Raw genomic sequence first — 24479 nt, 5'->3', positions numbered from 1 at the left:
TTATGAGTACATTTTTTGACACAATATATTTGATGCTACTGTTGTGGGGTTTTTTTTTTTATCTTTTACAGCTCCTTTAAGCAATATTTGTGGGGAAGAAGTGAAATTCCAAAAATAAAGTGATTTTTAAAAATTTATTCAAAAGTCATTGACAGAAATGCAAAAGACTTTGCTGCAGGTAAATAATGGGTAATAGCTCAAAAAGGGTCATTCTTGTTCTGTCAGAGCTCATGATGCAGAAGGTAGTGGTGGCTTGGCTTTAGGTCAACCTCCACTGGATAGTGGTCACTGACTTCCAAAGCCTAAGTAAAAACAAATCAAATATGCATAATGATTATGAGCAACAATCACTGATAACTCATTTGCTTTAGTGGATAAGGACTCAGTACCTCTTGTTCAGTTAAGCGAAACTCCTTTTTGAAGTTGAATGGTTGAGCAGACTCCACCACAATCCCAGAAATCAGTTCTTTGCCATGTATAATTATCCTGGAAGATACGATTAACATCTATTATAACAATATTATAGTGTTCAACTTGTTGAATGTTGAATTCAACTGCTTTAACGTGTGGCCATAGTTGCACTTAGTTTATATCAGCTACACATGAGGTTAAGGTTAAGTGTAAGGTAGAGGGTTATAAAGTCCCTCAGCACTGGGCTGTGGAGCAGCAGAACTGCATACACTGGATTGATGAAACTTCTTCCAGTATCTATGCAATGAGTTGTAGTCGCATTTGTGATCAGAACAAGTCACCAACAGAACAAATACCCATATTAAAAATGCTCATCTCAGTAAAGATAATGCTGAGGGAAAACACATGACTTAACAAACAGTTCTAAACTTCACGATGCTATAAGGCTAAATGTAAATTGTATTGTTTATTGACCTGTCATAAGCGCAGTGTGTTTTTTCACGGACTGTTGTGTCCTGTTCATCCTTGATCAGCCAGTGGAACTTTGGGTCATTCCTCATTTTGAGGTTCCTTAAGCCTTTAATGGTCACATATCCACAATCAGCATTCAGATCCCCCAACAGCATCACATTCTACACAGGGAACACACAGAAAGAACATTGTAAGGAAATCAGATCTCAAAGGGAAGCACTTTCAAATGAATAATGACTGACCTCTGTTTTCCATTTCTTTTTGACAGCTCGAAAGACTTCAAAAAGTTCATCCATCTCTTTCATGGCTTTTGTAGGACATGTATGATGACCGATGATGACAAAATTTTTCACAACTGGGAAAAGAGTATATAAGTCAGAAATCAATGCAGTAATAGTGAGGTTACACACAGGGACATGTTTACTCTGGAGCTGTAAATGAAATACTGAAAACAAAACAATAAAAAAATATATGTGTTGCATAAATATTATATGAGCCCTTTAAAGGAAAATGATTTTTCCCACATTTTGGTTAATTAAGTTCTTAAGATGTAAATATTGTTCAGAGTGGTCCGATATGAAACCATTCATAGAAACCTTTACTAATTCTTTATGTATGATTTACTACCAGAACTGACAAACTCTACAATTCAAAACTGCCATTTTATTTACTACCTACATTGAGCAGTGAATCTTGTGTGCCACCTGAGTTCATGTAATGTTGATAATGGAACAATAAATAGGGGATTTGTTTGTCTTAGAACTAGTGTACCTCTTTCCCACAAGTGCAATGTTGAAACTCAAGGGAATTCATCTTTACATCAAATATATCAAGCATGAGAATGTAATCATTAGCCATTTGGGGCTAGTACTGTCACTGAGCACAGAGAATCTACATTAAGCTAATTGTTTTTATTCATTATTATAGTAGCTATAGGAGGCAACATCATACTTTCTGATGTTTAAGCAATGCAATTTATCTTGATATCCAATATGATAATGAGGTTTTCAGAAAATGTGCCCTATCTAAGAAGACCTATTACATCGTTTCCTTCCTGTGGCTTAGCTTCACTGCTACAGTGCAGTAATTTATTAATAGAGACCTGGCCCATAAACGTAAATCACAATGTACAGATGGGAATCTTGGGAAAATCTGTTTAATCCAAATACAGTGAAGTATAATATAGGTGTAATATCTACTATAACCTAAGATTTAGAAGAAGGCACTTTGTTGAGAGGGCTGTGGTAATATCTCTGACACTTACGGGTGGTGGGAGAGTGGATGCGTATTACGAAAGGGTCTCGGGAGAATACTTCTGTGTCATTAGACTCTTGCTGGTTCAGCTCTGGATAATAGAAATGTTCTTGCACCTGCAGCATGTCTTTCCTGAGACAATTGCACAACAAATTCACAATAGATCTACAGAGGAATTGCAGAACCTGAAATACTGGCATACCTTGTATGTAAAATATTTAGTCACACTGTAATTACCTGTAAATGTACACATACTGCTCTTTGTATGTCTTCCGTCCCAGTCGTTTGCTCTCTAAATGAGAGTACACATGGGATTTGTCAAACCTAGGTAGAAGGAGGAAAATATTATCAAGTATTAATATATTAGGAGGATGCAGGGCTTTACATGTTACATGTTTACTGGGAAAACATTAGATCACATCTAACTAAGGACATACAGTGAGACAGGGCAGTTACAACTCCTTACCAGCACCACAGTATGAACATACTCTGCTATATCATTGAAAAAGAGGCTTTGTTGGTTCTGTTATGTTCTACCTGTTCAGGGTCTTCAGCAGGGTGGGGATGGCTCCACCTTTAGAATCTCGTACCTCCTGAACCAAAGTCAAGTCACAGCGGGAAATAATCTGAAAATAATGATCATATCAAATGAATAAATACTTGACAGTAGTAGTAGACATAAAACATAAAACATAAAAACTCCTGGTAGGTGACCATTAGGACCTGTCAATCTTTTAACTAGTTCGTTTATTAATCATTACCATTAATGGAAATGACATCTTGGTTTACCTTTATTAAGGTCCCCATAACTTTCCTGTTGTTGGCTTTTGCTTCCCCAAAGCTCTGGACATTAAAGGAACAAATTTTCAGGGAGAGTGCTGTTGATAACAAGCACATTTCCACAAAGCACATCAGCAAAAGAGTAGGCCTCATTTTCACAGCACCTAGATGTCAAAGAAAAATATTAACCATTAACTGACCATTTATTTAGTGCATAAAATTAGTCTCGGAAGAAAATGAGACTTGCTTCTCTGGCTTTGCTGTTGCTTACATAACAGAAAATAACCTCTGAAGTGTTGCAATTTCAAGCTGACACTATGCTGTTGGTACAGCAACTGGCACAAATGCCATACTATATTTATAGTTTGTACTAGTTATAAAGTCATATATAGGAACAGTTCTCTTACCCTAATGACAGCTTCCCAGACACTGTAATGGTGGATCCAGTGGAATCCATGTCTTTAATGGGCTTTGGATTCTTTAGATCACACAGGAAAAATGGTGAAAAGCAGAAAGACCTGTGGGAGGGGCAATGTGTGAGTGTGATTGCGTGTGACTGCCTTTTTAAAATGAGCTGTGTCAGTGGTCCACTACAGTGCAGGTCAGTCTGGAAAACTGAAGAGAGTGACCTGCAATGCAACACTGGCTATTCAACACCATTAGGAGCACATTGTCTCTTTTACTGAAATGTTTAGTTCAGTTCATGAAACCACATTTAGAATGAATGAAAAAAAGCAAACAAAAATATATATAACAACTGACAAACTGACACATTTGAATTTGTTGTTCATAGGAAAAGTTTCTGTTCTTCCTTTGAGGCATACATTCCTGTACAAAAAAACTATAACTTTAATCTGTTACTTTTTCTTGATAATTTGACATCATGTGGTCTGCCATATTAGGCCTGCCTGGTCGCCAGGACTCATTATTTAGTACTTTTATGAACACTAGTTGTGGAAAACCCTGCTTTTCTTTAACTTCTAACTTTATGTAAATGTATTATGTAGTTAATCTGTTCACAAACATCTGAAAAAATGAATTATATGTGCAATGTTTACTTTAAATAAATGAAGGGTGGTCCCTTCTGAAGAGTACTGCATTTGATTTGTATTTTAGAATGTACTGACCTTTAATTTATTTTCATTGATTTATTTTTATTGGTATACTGGTGTCTGGCCTCTCCTCAGCCACGGTCTGTAAATTTGGATAAAAATCATGAAGCCAATATCATATTGAAAATGGGTTTATTTCATGTCAGAACAATTCACTTGAAGATGGAGCAGACATAATGAACAATGAATACTATGAAATTTGATAAAGATAAAAAAAAAATAAGTAAACAGACAATTAAAAATTATATCAATGCATAACTACAAACTCATTATAAACCTTTGAAAGTTAAAAAGGTAAGACTTAACTGTGGATCAATATTCATAAAAATGCCGAAAAATATTGTTGATTTTTAAACCTTTAATGGCTGAGCTGATATCACCTGACAGGACTGTAGAATGTAGATTGTTCAAGACCATATATTTACATATAAGCACTGTACAACACATGCTACTCAATGGCTCATATCAAAATAAATACCGGATAAATATAAACCAAAAAAACAAAGAAGACACTTGTGGATGTAATGATGTCACTGTGTGTTTGGTCAGATGTGTGGAGGTCAGATGGGTTTGAAGCAGGCTTCAGATTGTTGTGCGGATGCTGCTTGCATTAGATAGTCCTCCACTTTCTCCTCCACCATAGAGTAAAAGTCCCGCAGCTGGTCTCGGACTGGCGGATGATAGACCCACACAGCAGCCATTACCACAGCCAGCATCAGCAAGAAGAACAAAGTCAGACAGATAAAGGAGCCACAGCAGCGTCTCTGTAACGTGAGAAAAACATCCATGATCACTGATCAATTAACACGCATACATATTTATACACTTTTAAAACTTCCAAATGCACACAAAGACAGATAAATGACAGACTCCTCGTGAATAAAATGCAGCAGCTGCTAGGACAAGGGCAGCACAGTGGCAGTTTGGTGTGTTCTCCCCTTGTCTGCGTGGATTTCTTCCCATTGTCCAAAAACACACGTTGGTAGGTGGATTAGTGACTCAAAAAGTGTCCATAGGTGTGTGTGTGTGTGTGTGTGAGTGAATTTGTGAGTGTGTGTCGCCCTGTGAAGAACTGGTGCCCCATCCAGGGTGTGATCCTGCCTTGCGCCCAGTGATTCCAGGTAGGCTCCGAACCCACCGCGACTGGATAAGCGCTTACAGACAATGAATGAATGAATGAATGAGCTGCTAGGACAGAACCAGAATATCAGACATTGTGATTGATGAAAAAATAAACACACATTTGTAATTCTAAATGCAAGGTAATGAAACATGAAGCAATTTTGGAGCATTTTATTGCCCAATTTATAGATTTTTTTAGCTGGCATTTCCAATACTGCATAAAAAATAAGTAAAAACTCAATAGCAATGAAATGCTACATTAACATATAACTGCCTTTCAGTTGTGCTCATTTTTTCATTCATGTGGATGTGACATGCAAAACCTAATGGGATGGAGTGCATTTAGAAGGTTCCTACCTTAGTTTTGCCCTTGTTAGCAGTTAGTGTATTCAGCTCTTGTCGACACTGGCTCAGACGACTCTGGTAACTGTAGCACTCCTGCTCAAGGGTCTCCAGCTCAGCCTTCAGCTCCACACACTGCCACAACAACCATGTTATCAAGACAACAGGTCCAAAATTCAGTTTTATTTAAGCAGGTAAACTGAAGGTTCTGTTGATCCAGTTGCAGCCGACAAGGCACCTAACCCCACAACTGCTCTCTGGGCGCCGTGGCTAGAGCTGCACACCGCTCTGGGCATGTGTACTCCCTGCCTCCTAGTGTTCACTAGTGTGTGTGTAAATGTGTGTTTCATTACATGGATTGGGTTAATTGCGGAGAATAGATTCCTCTGTGTGCAAGCACAGTGGCCAATAAAGTGATTCTGATTCTGACTCTGATTAACCTAATGATGACCAGAAATGGTGACTCAAAACCTGTCAAAGTTTGAACATCCATCCTCATATTATGCTTCTGCTTATTTTAAATTTTAAATATTTTTCTAATTTAAAAAATAATAGTGACATCAAAATTCTCATTATATGAATTTTTATGGGATTAATACCTCACCAAAAAACTGAAAAACAAGACCTTGTTGGTTACTGACACCTACATGGGGAACTGAAGAAACCCATATACTGTATACACTGTACATTTTAGTAATATTTGGGATCTGTCTGCTGCACAACTACTAATGCATCAGCCCTGTTTATGGGACTTTGCAAATTTGATGATCAATAGTGCCAAACCAATTTGTAGTCACTTATCCCAGAAACCATATGTTGTTTCACTCCCTCCTCTTTCATCACTCAGCACAGTGCTAGCCAACGTTGGCATCTATAAGCTAATTTAACAAGAATGGCAGTTGTTGTGTTCCTCCAAGCATGTTGAGCTTTCCACTAATGATTGTGTGAATATGGGTAACCTCGCTGGGGGCAGATGCTATTGAAAGTGACTAATTGGAGAAGAACTGTGTAATATAGAAATCAAGGAAACATTTGAATGTCATCACACATTAATCTGGAGAATAGAATGTATTGTAATATAGAACACTTTGTATGTCTAAGCTGGTCTTATGTACCTCTTTCTCCTTCAAACTCAGTCTCAGCTCAGCCTGGCGAAGCTGTTCTGCTAAACTGTTATCAGTCCTCAGAAGCTGGTCCAGCACTTGTCCCTGCTTGTGCAAGTCTGTGACATTATTCCATGATCCATGACTGTGCTCTGTCAGGATTAACAACAACAGCAAACCTCTCAATTTCTATACTGTTTTGAAACAATATATGTGATCTAGGTAAAACAAAGTAGTAAAACTGCAGTTTTATTTGTGTAATTTAAGGTGGTAAACTGAAGGCTTTTTTTCTTAAATTTTACATTTTTCAGAGTAGTCTTCCTTTGTCTAATAACTCTCCACAAAAGTCTGCTTTCAACAGAACTGAAGAAAACACATTTACCAACAGAAAACAGGAAAGCTTTTCTTTATTACAGGTGAATTTGCCATACAGTCAGGACAGCAAGGCAGAAGGAAAATCCATTTAAAGCCTTTCTTGCAAATATCAGTGTAAGCAGGTGTGAGGTTTACCTGTCAGTTCTATTAGCTGTTCTCTGAGGCTCTGGTTTTCGTCCTCTAGAATGTGAATATTGGAGCGCAACTCTGCTCCATCCTGCTGCAGGATCTTACATTGCTCCCTTAGTGACTCCTCCTGCTCTTTGGAACGCTGCACAGCACACAATACAATCATTCTCATAAATTACTAAAATAATGAGTAATTCTTTATTTGCTTTCCACAAACTGTCCTGGAAATGTTTAAAATAGTTCTTAATACTAGTGTGTGCTAAACAGTGGTAAAGCCAAATGTGGCCTTAAGTAGAACACAAACGGGACTTTTCGCATAAAATGACATACATAGTGTTTTGCAGACAGAACACACCACAGTTCTTACTCAGTGTCACTAAAGGGTTAAATTTAAATTTTGTTCAAATTGATGTTTTAACTGAGACAATACATTTTTTTACCAATTCTATTACCAATTTTCCTCAATGATGACATATGCATTACTCTTACAAATTTTCTTCATTTCTAATGTCATTAAGTTATTAAACTTTACAGGTCAATAATACATCTCCAAAGCAAATCTCACCAAATGGATACTTTGACTTTTCCATGACCACAATCTAAACGTTCTTTATTGTTCAAGTTATTAAAGGTTTTCTTTGGAAAATCTTGATATTGAATTTTACATCCATTAGAAATGAAAAATACTTGTTTAATTTACAAATGAACACTGAACACTAATGGAATTCTTCATCAGCCTGTTTTTAATGGCTGAACGTATTCTGTCACTGATACCCAATTGTTTGTGACTCTTCCAGCAATTAAATATCAATAAAAGATCTGCTGATTTATCATCCAGATACTATCAATTTAACACAATATTATTTTTGTTGATATATCCTACATAAAATCAGATTATGAGTATTACAGCTCTCCAAATTCAAAATGGGTACTGTCAAAATCCCAGGGTCTGATCAGATTCTCAGGTAGTGCTTGGTTGTGACTGCTCCGTGTAATTCCACTCTCTTTTGTATAGAGCTCACCTCCAGCTGGTTCTGTAACTGTAGAAACTGGTCAGTGATGTGCTCCTGACTCTTCTTCAGGACACTGGAGCTTTCCCTTAGGTCCTCATACATCTTTTGCCACTGCCCTGACTCAGACTGGGCTACCTCTAGCGCCTCCTGGTGGCCAGAAAATATTGTAAGTTGATAAACACATGACAATCCATTCTCTCAAATTCCTACTGTCAAATGAATAGACAGAGTGACAGTTATCAGTAATAAGTATAACATCCTCTATAGAGAACGCATTTCAGCACATTTTAATGAACAGTGACTCCAGATGTTTATTTGCTGAATTGAAAATATCTATAAAAATTGTAAAACATCTTTAATCTGAGTAAACGTTAGGCACATTATATATTTATGTTTTTTTTTCTAATATGTTAAAACCAGAAAAAACATAGACAATGTGCACTACACTCTGCAGAAAAACAGAATATTTAAGTTTCCTGTCGAGGTTTTATTTATTTTCTGCTGTTTAAAAAGACCAGAAAGAAATTTACAAAAAAACATTGTGCATACTTTTGCATATGACTGTAGACATACAAAGTTAAGTGGCCATAGAGCTGCATTCAGCTTAATCAAAAAATGTGACATAAGCCTAATGATATACACTTTGGTATATGTTATTTACTTATTTCTATATTTCCTTTAAACTGCATTTGTGTCAGAATTTTTAGTTGGAAAATTTTATTAGTTTGTGTGGGACTTACTTCTAGGTTGTGCATCTTGGTCTGGGCTTCTGCCTTCTCCTCTGTGGCTCTCTGAATGGCCTCCAAGGCCTTCTGCTCATACTCCTCCTTCTGCTTCTCCATCTGTAGCACCACTTTCTTCACTCCATCCTGGGGAACCCTCTAAACATGAAGTAGTGTGACAGTCATTTTCTGATTAATTCTCTACATATTCATATTGATTATACACACATAGAAACACACTGCACTAAATGGCTATTAATAATTATTTATCTCTAAATCTTGATGAGTTTCTTACAAACACTCACACATTGAGTAAAAGCCTAACGTGGGCCTTACCTTCATGCAGAGCTGCAGCTGAGCCTCCAGTGCCTTAATTTTGCTCTTCAGCACATCTTCATCACAGCGAGTCTGTGGGAGGAAGAGGAAATATGGTGTGACACAGGCACGGCTCAAGCTGAAGCTGCTTCCTCTGAAAGTCAGCATTACTGCAGTTGAGCAGGTCTTTATCTTTTTCACAGTGCAGAGGCACAGGAGATAATAATCCTCAGGGTTAAAGGATTGACACAGGTACATAAACATCAGTTTTAACAATACCTTATTATTACACAATATTTGCACAACCCGAGACCTGCTAAATCACAAATGTTTTGAATTCAGCCATGGAAATCCAATATAAAAAAAAATGCCCACTGAACTGATTCGTTCTCACTGACAGACGTGGTCTAAAGAAAGTAAACCTATTTTGCTGGAAAAGTTACATTAATGCACAAAAAGAGAGTGTGTCATTTATTTGGCGCCTAACAAACACTCTTTCCGGAGTGAGTGAATCTTTCTCTTTTTTCAGCTGAAAAGCAAACAGCAACCGGATACTGGCGACCACAGAAACGCCCCTTAACCCATTTATATTTATTACACAAACCAGGAAAGATGGCAAGACGGTGTAACGTTCACATGAGTTCTACACTTCAAAACAATGTAAAATACTCTTAAACCTGTTGTCCTCAGATCACCTTTTTCTGCAGAGGTGAATGAAATATGTCTGTTTATTCATGATGGTCAAACGATATTTAGATTATTTATTAAAATTATAGCAAGAAACTGTTTTAACTGCAAAACCTATTTTAGGAATAATATGAATTGTTTCATATTCAAGTCATTTTTAATTCTCCTCCGTTTAGCACTGATCTGAGGACTGATCTGATGCCGGGTGTTGGTATGGGCCTGGGCCTGCTAGGAACAAAAGCTGCAGAAATTGGAGGGGGAAAAGAATGAATCTGATGCAATTCTGTAACAAAGATTAAAATAGCACATACACTGTGTGATGTTATTTACTAATTTACCAGATTTACCATGTGTTTAAACTTATTAACCTTAAACATGAAAAAAACCAGAAGACACACATAAAACTACAGTCACCATAAATAGTACGTTAAATGCTATATTTTCCTGAGTGACATTGTACGTAAAATTCAGTGCAGTACCTGGTTCCTATCACCAATAATGTAAAGAATCGAAAGTAAGTATTGCCCAACTCAATTTTATATGAAACTATTATGAATTACTGTATTTACTTCAGCTGAATTATGCAGTGAGTTATGAAAAAACAATTTTTATTTTTTTGAGTTTGCGTTGACAATTCATGTGACAAACCAGTGTGAGAGACTTCAGCAGAATCTACCTTCCACAGTAACTCAGTGGAGCGCACTAATGTAGATGCACTCCTTTGTAGAGTGGCTAACTTCTTCTTCAGATTCTCTTCTCTATACAATGCCTCCTACACAATGAGAGAGAAAAAATGGTCTAAATCATCTAAAATATATATCACACTCTAGACCACATAGAAGTTACAAGCTATATAAGTTAGCCTTCATTTATCAAGTTGGTGAAAAAAAAAAACAATTTACAAATATACTGTTTTATTTACTTCTTTTATTTATTTACCCCTGTATTTAACAGTGTGTGAACATTTTATAATAAATGGACTGATAGAAATGGAACAAGTTATGTAAAAAACAAAGTACACCCTCTCTGAATTCTATTTCACAAAGGCGTGAATACAACCTCAGATTAACACATGGCAAATTTGTGTCATTATTTATTTAACAAACAATAGGCAAAAGCAATGTGTACAAAAATTAAGGACATCCTTACTGCTTCCACAGGAATTAAGAGGGTAAGTCGGAGCCAGGTGCTGCTAATCATAAAGTGTGATCACCTCTGTAAAAGCAGAAGATTTGGCAATATGCTGGTCTAAATCACTGTGGATTAACACAGTGCCAAGCAGAAAAGACATCATCAATTATTTAAGTGAAGCAGCAATAGCTTCCCATTATTCAGGAAAGGGTAATATGGTCATTTACATACCATTTTAAATCCATTATTCTGTTTTGTTATTCTATCTATCTATTAAAGACAGCTGTCTGTCTTTCCAAAAATAAAAAACTAAACAAGAGCTACATCTCAGCCTGTCAAATTTTCAAGCTCATGACAATTTGAAGATGACAAAAAAAGTATGGCTTGTTTGGAAAGGTATCCAGGAGAAAGTCTCTTCTTTCTAAAAAGAACATGGCGGCATGGCTTAATCTTGCCTCTTAAAGTTGCCTCTCAACAAACCACAAGAATTCAGGAACAATATCCTTTGGACCAATGAAACCCAAGTGGAGAACACATCATAATCACTGTCAAGCACAGAATGCTTTTTATTCATGAGGTGTACTTTGTTTTCAACATGACTATACATTCAATTTCTGTTTCAAAAATGTAGGTTTTGTTATGACTGCGACGCAATGCTTGTAATGTGAAATGTGGCAATAATAATCTCATCAAAAAACATGTTTTCATACTGACCTCCAAATAGTCAGCCAGCTGCTGAACATCCTGCAAATGAGAACAAAAGAAAGAAAATATATTAAGGCATTTTTGACCTTGATTTATGCAACTGAACTTGTAGATATAACATACTGGTTAGCACCACTGGACTCCACTGCTCTCATTGTGACATACTGGGGTCTGAATCCTGACCCAGGGTACCGTACTCTATACAAATAAAAGCCCTTGGATATGACTCTTAAAGCTGCACTAGCCTAGCATAGCAACATCATAATCTTGTAAATCACTCTGGATAAGAACCTCTGCCAATTTTGCTCATGTGCAAAACCACTACTCAATATGCTTTTGAAGGCAGCGATGCCACTGAGGCAGAATGCATTAGAAGGCGCTTTTCAAATACTGCACCATAAACGAGTAAAGTTCCTGAGACCCCCATGTTTGTCTGCTCTGTCTGACAGAAATGTTTTTGAAAGAAACAAATGCGTAAAATAATTTTCTTTTTTTACTGTACACTTAATTCTATTTAATCATTTTTTAAAGAGGTGTTTCAGTATTTTGTTTTGCTTGAATGGAGGATAATGTAACTGCCTCTGAGGAAGCTGCAGAATGTTCTAATGCTCTGCTGCCTCTGAGGCAGATTCTAAAGAAGTACATGTTATACATTTGAGTTTTGATTACTGCTTCTGAAGAAGCTGAAGAATGTGCTGGTCAGCTTTGCCTTAGCCTTTGCCTCAGAGAAAGCAGAGCATTAATGTATAACATTCTGTAGTTCTTTTCGAGGCAGCAATCATAACTCAAATTCACTTCTTCAGAATCTGACTCAGAGGTAGCAAAGTATTACCTAGCAAAACAAAATATAAAACAAAAAGTAGGTTTTTGCAACACAACATATTATGAAACAGAACTAAGTCTACATTAAAAAACTGTAATCTCTGCCTAGCATGTGCTAACCAATCACGTTCACCTCTGCCCATTGGCTAGTAACTAATTACATTCATTCTGCCTCAAAAGCAGCGCTGCCTCCAGAAATATTTTGAGTAGTTATTTTCCCCACAAGCACCAAATTCTGGTTACTGGGTGCTTATTGTTGGGCAGGTGGGTGATTACACAGTGTTTATTGTGCCACTTGAACTGAAAACACTGAAAATATCAAAGCTGACCCTTACCGCCTCTTTGACTGCAGCAATGCCAGATCTGAAAGGACAGAACATGTAGTCACAAAGCTGATACTTGAGTATGCTGCAGCTGAATTGATTCTGGGACTGAAAGCAACTCACTCTGTCTGAACACTAGCACTGTATTGTGTCTTCTGGGTGTTTGTGAGTTGAGTAATATCTCTGAGAAGAACTGCAACATAGAAAGTAAATACAAGTTTAAATTAGGCATTAGGCAGATTGTACTGACACAGTTCAATGTCATCACTATACAATGCTTAAAAGAAGCATGAAGGCACTCCCTAAATACAACACACTTCTTGCTCCTGTGTTATTTTACAAGCAAAAGTTTCATTTATTCATTCATAGCAATGGGAAAATATAGGCATGAGTAAATTGTTTTAATACCCCTGGTCAACAGACACTTGTTGACCTTCAAAGTGAAAAGTTATCACATCCACAAAATGCAGTATGATTACATACAGTAGTTTATTATATTATAGTAGATAATTTATATTTATTTGCAAAGTTTTTGACATTTTATGTTTTCAGCACAGTAAACACTGGTTATTAAGAATGGATTTCAATACAAATATTTTGTAAGTGATTTTGATTCAGTATATCAACAAATAAAAGTTAACCAGGAACACCAAAACATTGCTTTTCTGTTAAAACCAGGTTTTCTAATGTAAGCACAATTCAGTTTAGGAGTAAGTCACCTGCACACATTTCATAAATCTACTATTGTTTGCACCAATGCTAAAGTCTTAGTAGCTGTGCATACTTCTCTCTTTCTTTGCTCTTCCTCTGTGCCTCAGTGACTCGAACACACCTGCTCCATCCTCCTGTTTCAGTCGTCTATTCTCATCATTCACAGAATCAACAGGGACTGACTGTAGTGTAGAGAATGACAGTTGTATTTCTATAGTATGCATAATGCAATGTTACAGAAATATATTGCTCTAAATGGAATTCTTAATTTATTACTCAAGTCTAAAAGCTAATACGATCCACCAGGACAAGATACAGCCATATGCAAATTTATGACCACCCTTGATGGAACTTTTTTTTTTGTTTTGGTTTCAATATACGTTACATGGAACACACTTAAAGCATTTCCAATTATAAGCATGGCAATTATAGTGTAAAATCTTTGCTGTTTAATGTATTCAATTCAATTATTAACTATTAATTCAGCAAATAAACCGTGCATAATTGTACATTAAAATGTGTGTTCTTTAAATTAACCAAGGCACCAAACTGCAGGTATTTAGCTTCACTGAGTCTGTAAATTTTACATCTGGGCAACATAATTTAGCAAAACAAAACATATTTTGAAAACTGGTATCACCAGTTTATTATATGTTCATGTTTAATTGTGAGACATGTATTCATAGGTTATCCTTTGTTTATGTTTCCATTATACATAAACAAAATCTACAAATTAAATGATGATGTGTCTGAAGGCTAATTTGGAGCACTGTACAATTCATGAAATCAGTGGAAATAATTCCTTAATTTAACAGAATATTTCCCTCAAGTGTGACCCCTGATCACCTTTTTTGAGCTTCGGCTTGCTGTCAGATGCTGGCTGAATGACGTGGATGTTTGCGTCAAATAATCTTCTTCTCGTAAATAATTACGCCTTGCTCTTGAAGATAACAGTGCAGTAAATCCACAGTCGTCTGGTCTCCTTTTTGAAAACTCGTCTTGTCTTTTGCGGTGCAGTTCATTCTTAATCCATCTGGTGTCCATTTCTCTGGTTGGACTTCTGCACATGGTCACATTGTTTCTGTCTCCAAGATTCCTGTGCTTTACAGCACGTTGTTCCAGCTTTTGGTCAAAATCAATAGGCAGAAAATGGTTTCGGTTACCATCAAAAGTGGCCATTGTTCTTAACCTGATAAAGTCTGAAGCTTTCCTTTTACACGTTAAGGTGGACAGCACTAGCAATCAAAGTAATCCTACACAAACTGAAGGTTTTCTCAGGACTAGAGTTGCATTTCTAAGATGGGAAGCAAAAACAGAGAAAACAGTGTTAATATTTATCTTTCAAATTATAAATAAAAATTTTTAATGCACTCTGAAAACTATATAAAATTCCATTCCTTAACGCCTATGTGGAAGCTGCAAATGATGTCATGAAGACTACAATATTTACATGCATGTGCCTAAAAGCTCTACAGCAACTTAGCCCTGTGTGATCACACTGAGGTTATAATAAGAACTACAACATTAAACAAAAAAGCCAGCCAATCAGTCATCAGCATCTGTATTACAGTAATTGCTGTTTTAATTCTAACGCTTTAGAGGCAAAGAGGTTGGAAATTTGTAATACTGAAATGAACTGAGATTCTGTTGAATAAAAATAAGTATCAAGTTGTGAACAATGGGAAAAAATGTAACTTTTCTGTCGTATATGAGCTTTTCAATAGCTAAATTTCCCAAGGTGTATGGGATGGTGTTTGAAAGAATGCATAAGGTAACTCTCAGTGCTCTCTGTATGCAAAAGATAAAATAGTCTTCAGTTTACCATTAGATTAGCAAGAGGTAGAAGTGCAGGTCTAATCATTCACCTCTGTGGTCATTCAGGTTGAAGAGCAGCCACTCGCTGATCCTCTCACAGCTATAAACACAGAACAGAAACTTTTAGACTTCATTAAATATGCATGTGAATTAAACTCAGTTTAATGTAGAAAGGATAATGATTGCTGAAAGGGTTATTGAGAGTAACATTAATATATAAGGGACTTTTAATGAGGCATACTTCATTACTCTTGTCATCCATTCATTATCACCAAACCACACAATTAGGATATGTAGTAAAATATGCTCTTCAAATTGAAAATTTACAAAAATGCTTTCAGGCAACACAGCTTTTAGTATGTACCTACCTAAATTTAACAACCAAGTTAGACCCAAAGCTACAAAGTTACATCGGGGGCTGTCCGTTAAGGATACGAAAGCACAGAGAGCAAAATGAAAGTCTTCCTGCAAAGAAATCAGCAATATAACAACTTTCTATAAAAAAATACCTCTTTCATGGGAGTCCTGGAAGACAAAATATTCTTGAAAGAAGACTCTGTGGAAACATTACAGTTAAGAAACAAGGGATGAGAATGAGTTCAAACAATGCACAGCGGGGTGTACTTCTTCAGCTTTGCTGGTTTTACAGGAAGTAAGAGGAACCACACAGCTTACATGAGTGACTCTATCTCTGTAGACACCCGTACTGAAACTTCTGCTGCACATGGATGGACCTTTAGATTAGACATGGCTGGTGTTTTCACACGGTATTGGCTGCTCAACTGAACTGTAGCTGGTGGGGAGTGGTCATATATCAAAATGAAGTTTTTAGCCTTTTGTAATGAAATGTTGATTAATATTCTGAAGCACTCTAAGTGTTTACAGGCCTAGTGCCTTCACATTTGCTGCAGTGAACTGTAGGTTGATGGGAGGAGTAGAATGTCAGGGCAGTTGGGGGCCAGAACATATCTGACACTAATGTAAAATAAAACTCCAATGTTTTTATGTTTTTAATGGCTTATTTCTTTTGAATTACCAGTTCCTATATGCTTATTGTATGTTATATATTCCACAGAGACACATTTATAGAATTTGTTTGTTTATGTACAGAAACTAGTCATATTTTTGCATAGCCATTTTCTGAGCTCTCTCTTTCCTTCGAATGACTTTGTTAGCATACATGTCTGGTCATCAGCAGCCCTCAAAGGTAGTCTAGGCTGAAAAACTCCTTATATCTTCAGTTTGTGTGGGCGGGGCGAAACTGCTGAAAAATGTAGATAATAGGTTAATGTTGGTAAATATTTCTTGATATCACTCAAACAACAGATGAATAAAAAACTGTCCCAGCAGCTTAATTTAAATGTATAGACTGGTAACTTGAAACGGAATGGTACAGTTCGGACACAGGACGCAATACTGACACCTAGTGTCTGAGATGTATCAGAGATTCTGTACTAAACCTTATTTAAACATGGCCGTCCTCATGTGGGAGCCCTGCTGTGTGAAACATAACTAGGTTCACTTAGGGACTATATGAAGTCAGACAAAGCCACGGATTTGAGTGAGTTCACTGTTTCAACTTGACGAGTGATCACTTTTGTAGGATGAGCAATGATCTGTTCCAAATCTACAACATCAGAACCTAATAAACCTCACTAATATTCTAAAGGAGGAGGGCCACCAAATGCTCAAAGAAATATAAAATATATTTTTAGAAGGTTAGAAGCTGTAAATGCAGAAAAGCAGATGCATTGATGAACAAGTGTCTATAAACACTAAAATGAAAAAATATGCTTTATTAGCTTTTTTTTTTCAAAAGTGCAAATCTATTAAACGCTTCTTGTCTCAGAGACCAATAGTTCAGCATGTGAGGGAGTGTGTGGGGGAAAAAAGCATGTATAATGGGTAGAAAAAGAAAACGGGTAGGAAACTAAATTGAGTAACACACAAAAACGGGTGGGCAATGAAAACTACTGAGAAAGGATAAAACACGTGGGTTCTTAATAAGACTGGGTTTTGTGGGGATATATATAAAAGATCTTTGTACAAGATCTGATGAAGAATTTGACTGAGTGACAGTACTAAGCACCTTATATGTGAGCAGAATTATTATTGATATATGATTGGAACCCAGTGGAGATTTTGGAGAACGGATGGAATATTATTGTAAAAATGGCTATTACTGTTACCCACTTTTTTTTGTGCCAGGGCCACGGTACTGTATCTGCCCTATCCCAAACTGCATGAGTACATCGCTGACATCGGGGTGATGCAAATCAGTTTAAGATGCACACACCTCAACTTCAACTTGTGTTTTTATGAGAGCTTGAGATAGAAGTGTACACTGAAAATAGAAATGTATTCTAAATGTTTCATTATTACAGTTTAATTTACAGATTATTGAGGATGAAGAAGTCATGTTCAATTAATTAATGTATTAATACAATTATTTATTGGTTTTATGGCTATATATTGTAGGCCTTCCATTGCAACTTCTATTAACTTATTAAAAATATTCCAAGTGTTATGAAAACTGCTTTAGCCAAATTTGATCTAATATTCAAATAATCTCTGACCCTCCTGGAAAAGGTCTAAAGTTTTAAAAACGGTTTAGCAAATGTATGGATCTAAGAATATGTAATTAGTCCCCGCCTCTATCCCCACTTACCCTTGCAAACCTTGCCAATGGGTTGTGACGTCAGAAACCCTGGCTGTTTGAATTTGTGCGACTTGGAAGTGTGCAGTTACTTCAGTCATGGTGCTTCTGGCATATAAACCACCACATAACATGATTTTCACTAGTTGAGGTCTATAAATATTTGTTTTTTGTTTCAAATCTTTAATTTAAACAGCTGGGTAAACATCCTCACTGCGCCAGGAGTAACGTTAACGTAGGTTAGCATTCGTCTGGATGAATGAAGTTTCCTCAAGCGATTGTTTGGAATTAATTAGCACTGGTGCCTTTTAATACAGCATAAAGTTTTGTCCCGCTGTCTGCCCGGCTGAAGAGTGTGGTAGCCGCGATACTTTGTGATATTTGTTGAGAACAACGTAATAACACCGTGGCTGTGAGGCACTTTCTCACGTTACCGCTATACTGTTTAGTGATGTGTCGGTTGCGAACGAACCGGTTCAAAGAACCGGCTCTTGTAAGTGAACGATGAGAGCCGGTTCCCGTCTAAGACCGAGCCATTTTTTCCTAAGGCTTGTCATTCAACCAATCAGAGAACAACAAGCAAGCTCCAACCCTCCACGCTGAGACACTTGGTTTTCCTGAACGCCAATCTGCCTTCCAAAAAATTGTTTAAGAATATGTTAAATCAGTTAAATGTTTGTTGACAGTTGTGGTTGTTTTGATCACTACCGCTGAATGCTGCTGTTTTACACTTTGCAGACTATTTTTTTTTATTTTATTACCCAGAAATGGATGATTATTTAATTTAATAAGCTATTTAGTAATACCTACCTTTTGGGTTCCATTGGCTATATTTCAGAGTTTACAAGTGATTGTTTATTAAGGTGTTTAAATAAAAATCTAGTTATTTATACAATTGAATGTGTGAGTGCAATCAGTTATTACAGAGTTATTACAAGACAGCCTTAAAAACAATTGACCATTACAACACTATTTATTATTTTTAATATTGAACAATAATATTTTGTCCATATAGTCATGTAAAATGTAGGTAATATTGATCTGTACCAGTGGAAATAAGTGGTAAAACAAAGAGCCATTTAGGAGCCGAAATAGCCGGCTTTCGTGAAGAGCCGAGCCAAAAGAGCCGGCTCCCCAAAAAGAGCCGAAATTCCCATCACTAATACTGTTGCTTTAGCAGCCAGTTGTAACCCGGATGAGAAGTCTCGCGATAAGTTATGTGAGTTCTCCTTGCTCTCTGTAGAAGGGCACAGTACGGCAGTCAGTGCAGTCTGCTTTAATAACGTTATCTCTTTACCGCCCGCGGATTTGCCCCTCGCCCCTGCAGACATGCTCTCCAGACTGGTGCTAGTGTCAGGTTGGTGTGTTTTAACCCGCAGTCTTTAAATGTGTATTTGTGACTGGGATAGCGGTGTGAGGGAGAAGAGCTGAAGGGTACGATCTCAGGCCTTAGCTCGCTCTCTGTTAGCAGAATCAGGCACTCAATAAAGCGTTTGCGGCTTTTTCTTACGTTGCAGTTCAGTTGTTGGGCGCATTTTTTCATATGATACTACATTGTCCTGTTAAATATTTTGTTACTGAGCCGTTACAGTGACTAAGACACCCCTGGACACAGCTACGTAAAGCTAGCGGCTGGAAGTTAACGTTAGCCTGTGAGACGAATGTCCTTCCAGCAGCGTTCATGGACAGAGAATGAGTGCAGTTTAGTTTACTAGTGTTCCTTGGCAAGCTGTAATCTATTACATTCATGTAACAGAGGACTAAATGTTCGTGAAAGCTTGTATCAGTCATTTAAACTACTTTATCGTTTATTGTGAATTGTAATTTATTTAACGAATGTAATATTTGTCTTGCGTGAACCTAACTAGGACTGGGCTAAATGAAGATATTTGATCAACGTCTTGAAAAATGTATCATTACCATGTATCATAAATGTATAATGTATCGTAAACACCATGTAGCCGTTTCTGCCCACACACTATGGAAACAGACCTCCTCCAGTGAAAACCAAGTGTTTAACCATGTTAACATGTCGGGAGTTGTGTTGTTTATATGCCAGAAGTATTTTCATGACTGAAATAAGCAGTAAGACAGTCTCAAATGCGCAGATGTGAACAGCCAGACTTTCTGATGTGTTAAACCTAAGGAACCAATCCTGTCAGCTTTTGGGGTGGAGCTTTGTAATGAGGGGTGGAGTAATAATACAGCTTTCCACTTACCTCAAAAGTCTGATGTCGGAGCTAGAAATGGCATCATATCCGAGTTGACCACTTTCTAGTCAAACATATCTGCCAATGTTCATGCCCCAGGTTATTGTTGAGAACCGCGGAAATATGTCCACATGTAGACATTAGGGCAATTTTGCTCTTTTAAGTAATTTTTTCAATATATAAGCCCTAATTATGATGTGTAATTATGTAGGACTTATTGCTGCAAACTGTATTAGTTAGCAGGGTTTTTGTTTATTGAAAGAACTGAATTCAGTGTAAATAAGTGCGACACTGAGAGTTGGATCCTTATGTTTTGTTCTCTGTCTACAGGTTCTGCTCTGAAAAACAGTGGATCGTTTGGAGCATGGTATGTAAGCTTTATGTTTTATAAGAAATGTATACATTTATAGGAGGTATTCAGTTGAAAGCTTATTATTTTGCATAATGTTATAATCTAAACTACAGCATGTTGGTGGACCATTTTCTTAAATATATTGCTTATGAAATGTGCAATTTTCTCTGCCATTCTTGTTTTCTCATAATGTGTCCTTATTTATTTATTTTTATTTTTTTAGTGTAGTGCAAGCTTCTCGTTCCCTCCACTCATCCCCTCAATGTCAGGCACCCGTGCCCCCTCTGCCAGAGAAGGGTGGAAAAGTCCGTCACGGAATATTCCCTGAGGAGCTCTTCACACTGCTGTACCCAAAGACTGGTGTCACAGGTATAGATATACAAATATTCAAAATGAGGAGAGTGACATGATGTAGGGAAGCTGCATCAAACTCATGCTGTTATAAAGTTTGAGAAACATTTGTAATGTTTTTATGAAAAATTGATTATATAGAGCTTGTTTTTTTATAAATCGTCACTGTCCATTTAAAAACATGCATCTCCATTTTTAGTGGTTTTCACCTTTTACATGTGTTAAATGTGGGCATTAATCTCTGTCTATTCATAGCAGCTAATATCAAAATGACCAATGAAAAGCTGAAAAATCACACAGTTCATTTAACCAGAATCTCCATTAGCTGCTAGACCTGTCCTTCAAAACCACGCATCTCCTCCATTCTCCCTGTAATCTGAGTGTCCGTGCTAAAGTTAACATCTGATAGGATGTTTACTCAAGTGAAATATTAGACCAGCGTGACTATAATCAATCACAAGGATGATTAAACATGCTGATTTTGCTCAAGCATAGTAACGATAGACTCTGCTTTTGCTAAAACGTGGATTCATAGCTGCAGTATTTTAGGAGAATACGCTGCAGGCTGTGGATACAGGGAGTTGTATGAGGCTTGTTGGAATTCAGTGAATATTTACTGTCTACAAAATACACATCCAATACACCAATCAGTTTTACATATGAAACTTTTGGACATGTGTCCCAATAAAGATATTTTTACATTTCTGAGCTTTAATGGGTATAAACAGCGTTATCTGTGGTTTATTTTTACAGCTACAGTCAGAGAACTAGAGCCTTTTCCTGTTTTTGAAAAGCTAGAGATATGTGTTTTTAATTGGACATCGACGAAATGTAATAAACCACAATATTTTGAAAGTAATTGCTGTAAAGTATCCGGTTTAATTTGATGTTTAACCTTATGTAATCAGGTAATCATGACCGTCATAATCACTAATTAATTTTAGTAGTCTGTTGCAACTGACAAGACCCAAACAACCAAGCTGCCTCATGCTTAATGACGTTGTCTTTCCCAGGACCTTATATGCTAGGCACTGGTCTTCTGCTCTACATGCTCTCCAAGGAGATCTATGTCATCAACCATGAGACTGTCGCTGCTGCTTCCATTGGTGCAGTTATCATTTACGGTGTCACTAAATTTGGTCCCAAGGTCGGAGCTTTTGCAGACAAATTGAATGAGGTGGGTTTTGTTGAATAATGTTCATAATTACAAAAATATTAAGTAGTTCAGCTGAAATTAAGATGACTGTGTAAGTAAAGTCTTGCAAAAACTGGTTCACAATTATGTGATTAAAGTGCAGACATTCTTTGGTATAAAATAAACTTGAAATTCTGGAAGTAACTAGCAGTACACTAACTGTCAACATAATGTCACTGATTGGTAGCAGTAGTGATTTTAACGGCGGTAATGGGAAACTGTTCAAGTGAAATTGACTAGGATAGAGTCAATTAAGTTCAGCAATATTAGATTCATACCTAGCAGTATGTCAAATATACACAATTGTGAAATATTGGCTGATTATTATTTGCCATGTAATGCATATTGTGTTTAAAAATTACTGTTTATCTGAAAGGTTAAATTGTATTAAGTCTGAAGTGGCCAAATTATCTAACTAGCTGTCTTAATTATTTATTCATTCATTATCTGTAACTATAAGCTTATCCAGTTCAGGGTCATGGTGGGTCTAGAGCCTTCCTGGAATCACCAGGTGCTACGCAGGGCTACACTCTGGAGTGGGTGCCAGTACCTTGCAGGGCAACACACACTTACACATGCATTCAAACCCATGGACACTTTTCAATAGCCAGTGAACCTACCAACAGGTTTTTTCAACCCTCAGAGGAAACCAGGGCACCCAGAGGAACCTCACTCATACATGAGCACACCAAACTCCACAGACAGTCACCGGTAGCAAGGCTCAAACACACAGTGACAGTGCATTGTTTTAAGGCCATTTTTGATCAATGTGTTTGATTGTCCACTTTCTGTGACCACCTCTCTATGTAGGAGAAAGTGGCAAAGGCCCAGGAGGTGAAAGACCTGGCCATGAAAAGCCTGGCTCAAGCCATTGAAGATGAGAAGAAGGAGCAGTGGAGGGCAGAAGGAAGACAGATGCTTTTTGATGCTAAGAGGGTGAATAATCTATGTGCTTTATATATAAAAATACTTAACCACCAAAACTGCCTTGTAATCAGAAACGGTGTGTTATGAAGATTTTGGCCAGTGTTTTTTGTGATAACCTGCCTTTTTGTTTTATTTCTACTTTTTTTAAAACCTCTGCAGAACAATGTTGCCATGCTGCTAGATATCAACTTCAGGGAACGGCTGCACATGGTCACCAATGAAGTGAAGAAGAGGCTGGACTACCAGGTTGAGCTTCAGAATCTGCAACGTCGCATGGAGCAGGAACACATGGTCAATTGGGTTGAACAGAGTGTCATCAAGAGTATCACGCCTCAGCAGGTATAGCAGCTTGCTGTTTGTGTATGGATTTTAAATTGTTATAACATTTTTACTTTAAATATTCTGTCCATACACCATTTATCAGGTACATGCAAAGGTAAGGATAATGCATGTTTAGGGTAATTTGTTAAAATTTTATTGCTGGAGTTTAGTAAAATCTTTCACAAACAAGAGGTAACGTTTTTACTCTAACTAGTCATGAACATTTTGTATTGAAACCCAATACAGTTCAATCGCTGATCAGTCCGTTTTAGATTTGTGAGCATAGATATGTGATCTGAGTGTTATAGATTAGTAATTGCATATATATAAGTAATACAATTGATGCACAATATATCGGCGGCCAATAGATTATGTTGAAGAAATCTATTCTTGTTCACCACTAGATGGAGACATTTTATAATTACCTGATTCCCTCGTATACTTGAATGTCTTTTTAAAATACTGAATCAAAAGTGTAAAAGTTAAGCCAGTCTTGTTAAAATGATGTCATCCTGGAACTCATTTGTCAGATTCTTCACCTTCACCTAATAATTTTTTTCTTTCACCATTCCCTTTTTATTTATTTTTATTTTATTTTGTGTGTGTGTGTGTTTTATAGGAGAAGGAGAGTATTGCCAAGTGTATCTCAGATCTGAAGGTGCTGGCTAAGACCACCCAGGCGAGGGCCACAGTGTGAGTTTCCACTGATGGACCCCTTCCAATCTCATGCTCGGTGTCCAGGATGAAATCACCTGCTTTTGAATGAATCAATGAATACTAAACTATTTGCTCATAAAGTTGGTCGGATTGTGTACATACACCTATTGAATAAAATATTTGGTTATAGACAAAATGGCTCCCGTCTATTTATTGTGGAGAGTAAGCCCTTGTTATTTTTAGTTCACTGCTTCCAGTTTTTATACAGCTGGCTCATGCTTACGTCACTGATTATGAATGGTGGTGGTTCTTGTGTGGGAAGGATGTTAATTATCAAGCGAGAACCATCAGGTAGGCATTTTACACCTATGGTGGCCATAAATACTATCTTTGGGTTAGTCTCTCCAACAGGTTGAAGTTCTTGGCATTTGTAATTTGTGCGTCATCTTGATCCTTTCACTCTGCTT

At 37.0% G+C, this 24479-nt stretch overlaps 3 protein-coding genes across 6 annotated transcripts; 1 reads left to right on the top strand and 2 right to left on the bottom strand.

Annotated features, from left to right (window-relative positions):
* Window positions 1-221: 221 nt before the first annotated feature.
* Window positions 222-2943, bottom strand: dnase1l1l (deoxyribonuclease I-like 1-like). The gene is made up of 8 exons (XM_066643259.1): window positions 2926-2943; window positions 2674-2762; window positions 2374-2460; window positions 2147-2268; window positions 1125-1237; window positions 886-1043; window positions 390-486; window positions 222-302 (listed from the first exon to the last, which is right to left on the bottom strand). The coding sequence occupies exons 1-8, from the start codon at window positions 2941-2943 to the stop codon at window positions 222-224; spliced, it is 765 nt and encodes a 254-aa protein (XP_066499356.1).
* A 393-nt stretch (window positions 2944-3336) lies between these two features.
* traf3ip3 (TRAF3 interacting protein 3) lies at window positions 3337-18432 on the bottom strand. 4 transcript variants are annotated; one of them, XM_066643940.1, is made up of 17 exons: window positions 18012-18432; window positions 15853-15899; window positions 15351-15443; window positions 14375-14822; window positions 13602-13710; window positions 12941-13010; window positions 12830-12857; window positions 11682-11711; window positions 10513-10608; window positions 9171-9242; window positions 8853-8993; window positions 8122-8259; window positions 7106-7241; window positions 6608-6747; window positions 5508-5627; window positions 4044-4792; window positions 3337-3434 (listed from the first exon to the last, which is right to left on the bottom strand). In XM_066643940.1, exons 4-16 carry the CDS (start codon window positions 14705-14707, stop codon window positions 4589-4591), a joined length of 1617 nt encoding a protein of 538 aa, XP_066500037.1. In that variant the 5' UTR covers window positions 14708-14822; window positions 15351-15443; window positions 15853-15899; window positions 18012-18432; the 3' UTR covers window positions 3337-3434; window positions 4044-4588. The 4 variants fall into 4 exon arrangements, with proteins under 4 accessions (XP_066500037.1, XP_066500040.1, XP_066500039.1 ...); XM_066643943.1 differs by having other exon boundaries at window positions 15394-15443; XM_066643942.1 differs by lacking the exon at window positions 18012-18432 and adding an exon at window positions 16019-16155.
* Window positions 18433-19196: 764 nt separating this feature from the next.
* On the top strand, window positions 19197-24199 carry atp5pb (ATP synthase peripheral stalk-membrane subunit b). Its single transcript, XM_066644283.1, has 7 exons — window positions 19197-19356; window positions 20540-20576; window positions 20785-20930; window positions 21926-22089; window positions 22918-23043; window positions 23194-23373; window positions 23975-24199. Exons 1-7 carry the CDS (start codon window positions 19329-19331, stop codon window positions 24050-24052), a joined length of 759 nt encoding a protein of 252 aa, XP_066500380.1. The 5' UTR covers window positions 19197-19328; the 3' UTR covers window positions 24053-24199.
* The last annotated feature ends 280 nt before the right edge of the window (window positions 24200-24479 follow it).

This window comes from Hoplias malabaricus, chromosome 14 (assembly GCF_029633855.1).
Source record: "Hoplias malabaricus isolate fHopMal1 chromosome 14, fHopMal1.hap1, whole genome shotgun sequence".
Lineage (NCBI taxonomy): Eukaryota > Metazoa > Chordata > Actinopteri > Characiformes > Erythrinidae > Hoplias > Hoplias malabaricus.
This window is presented reverse-complemented; position numbering and strand designations above follow the sequence as displayed.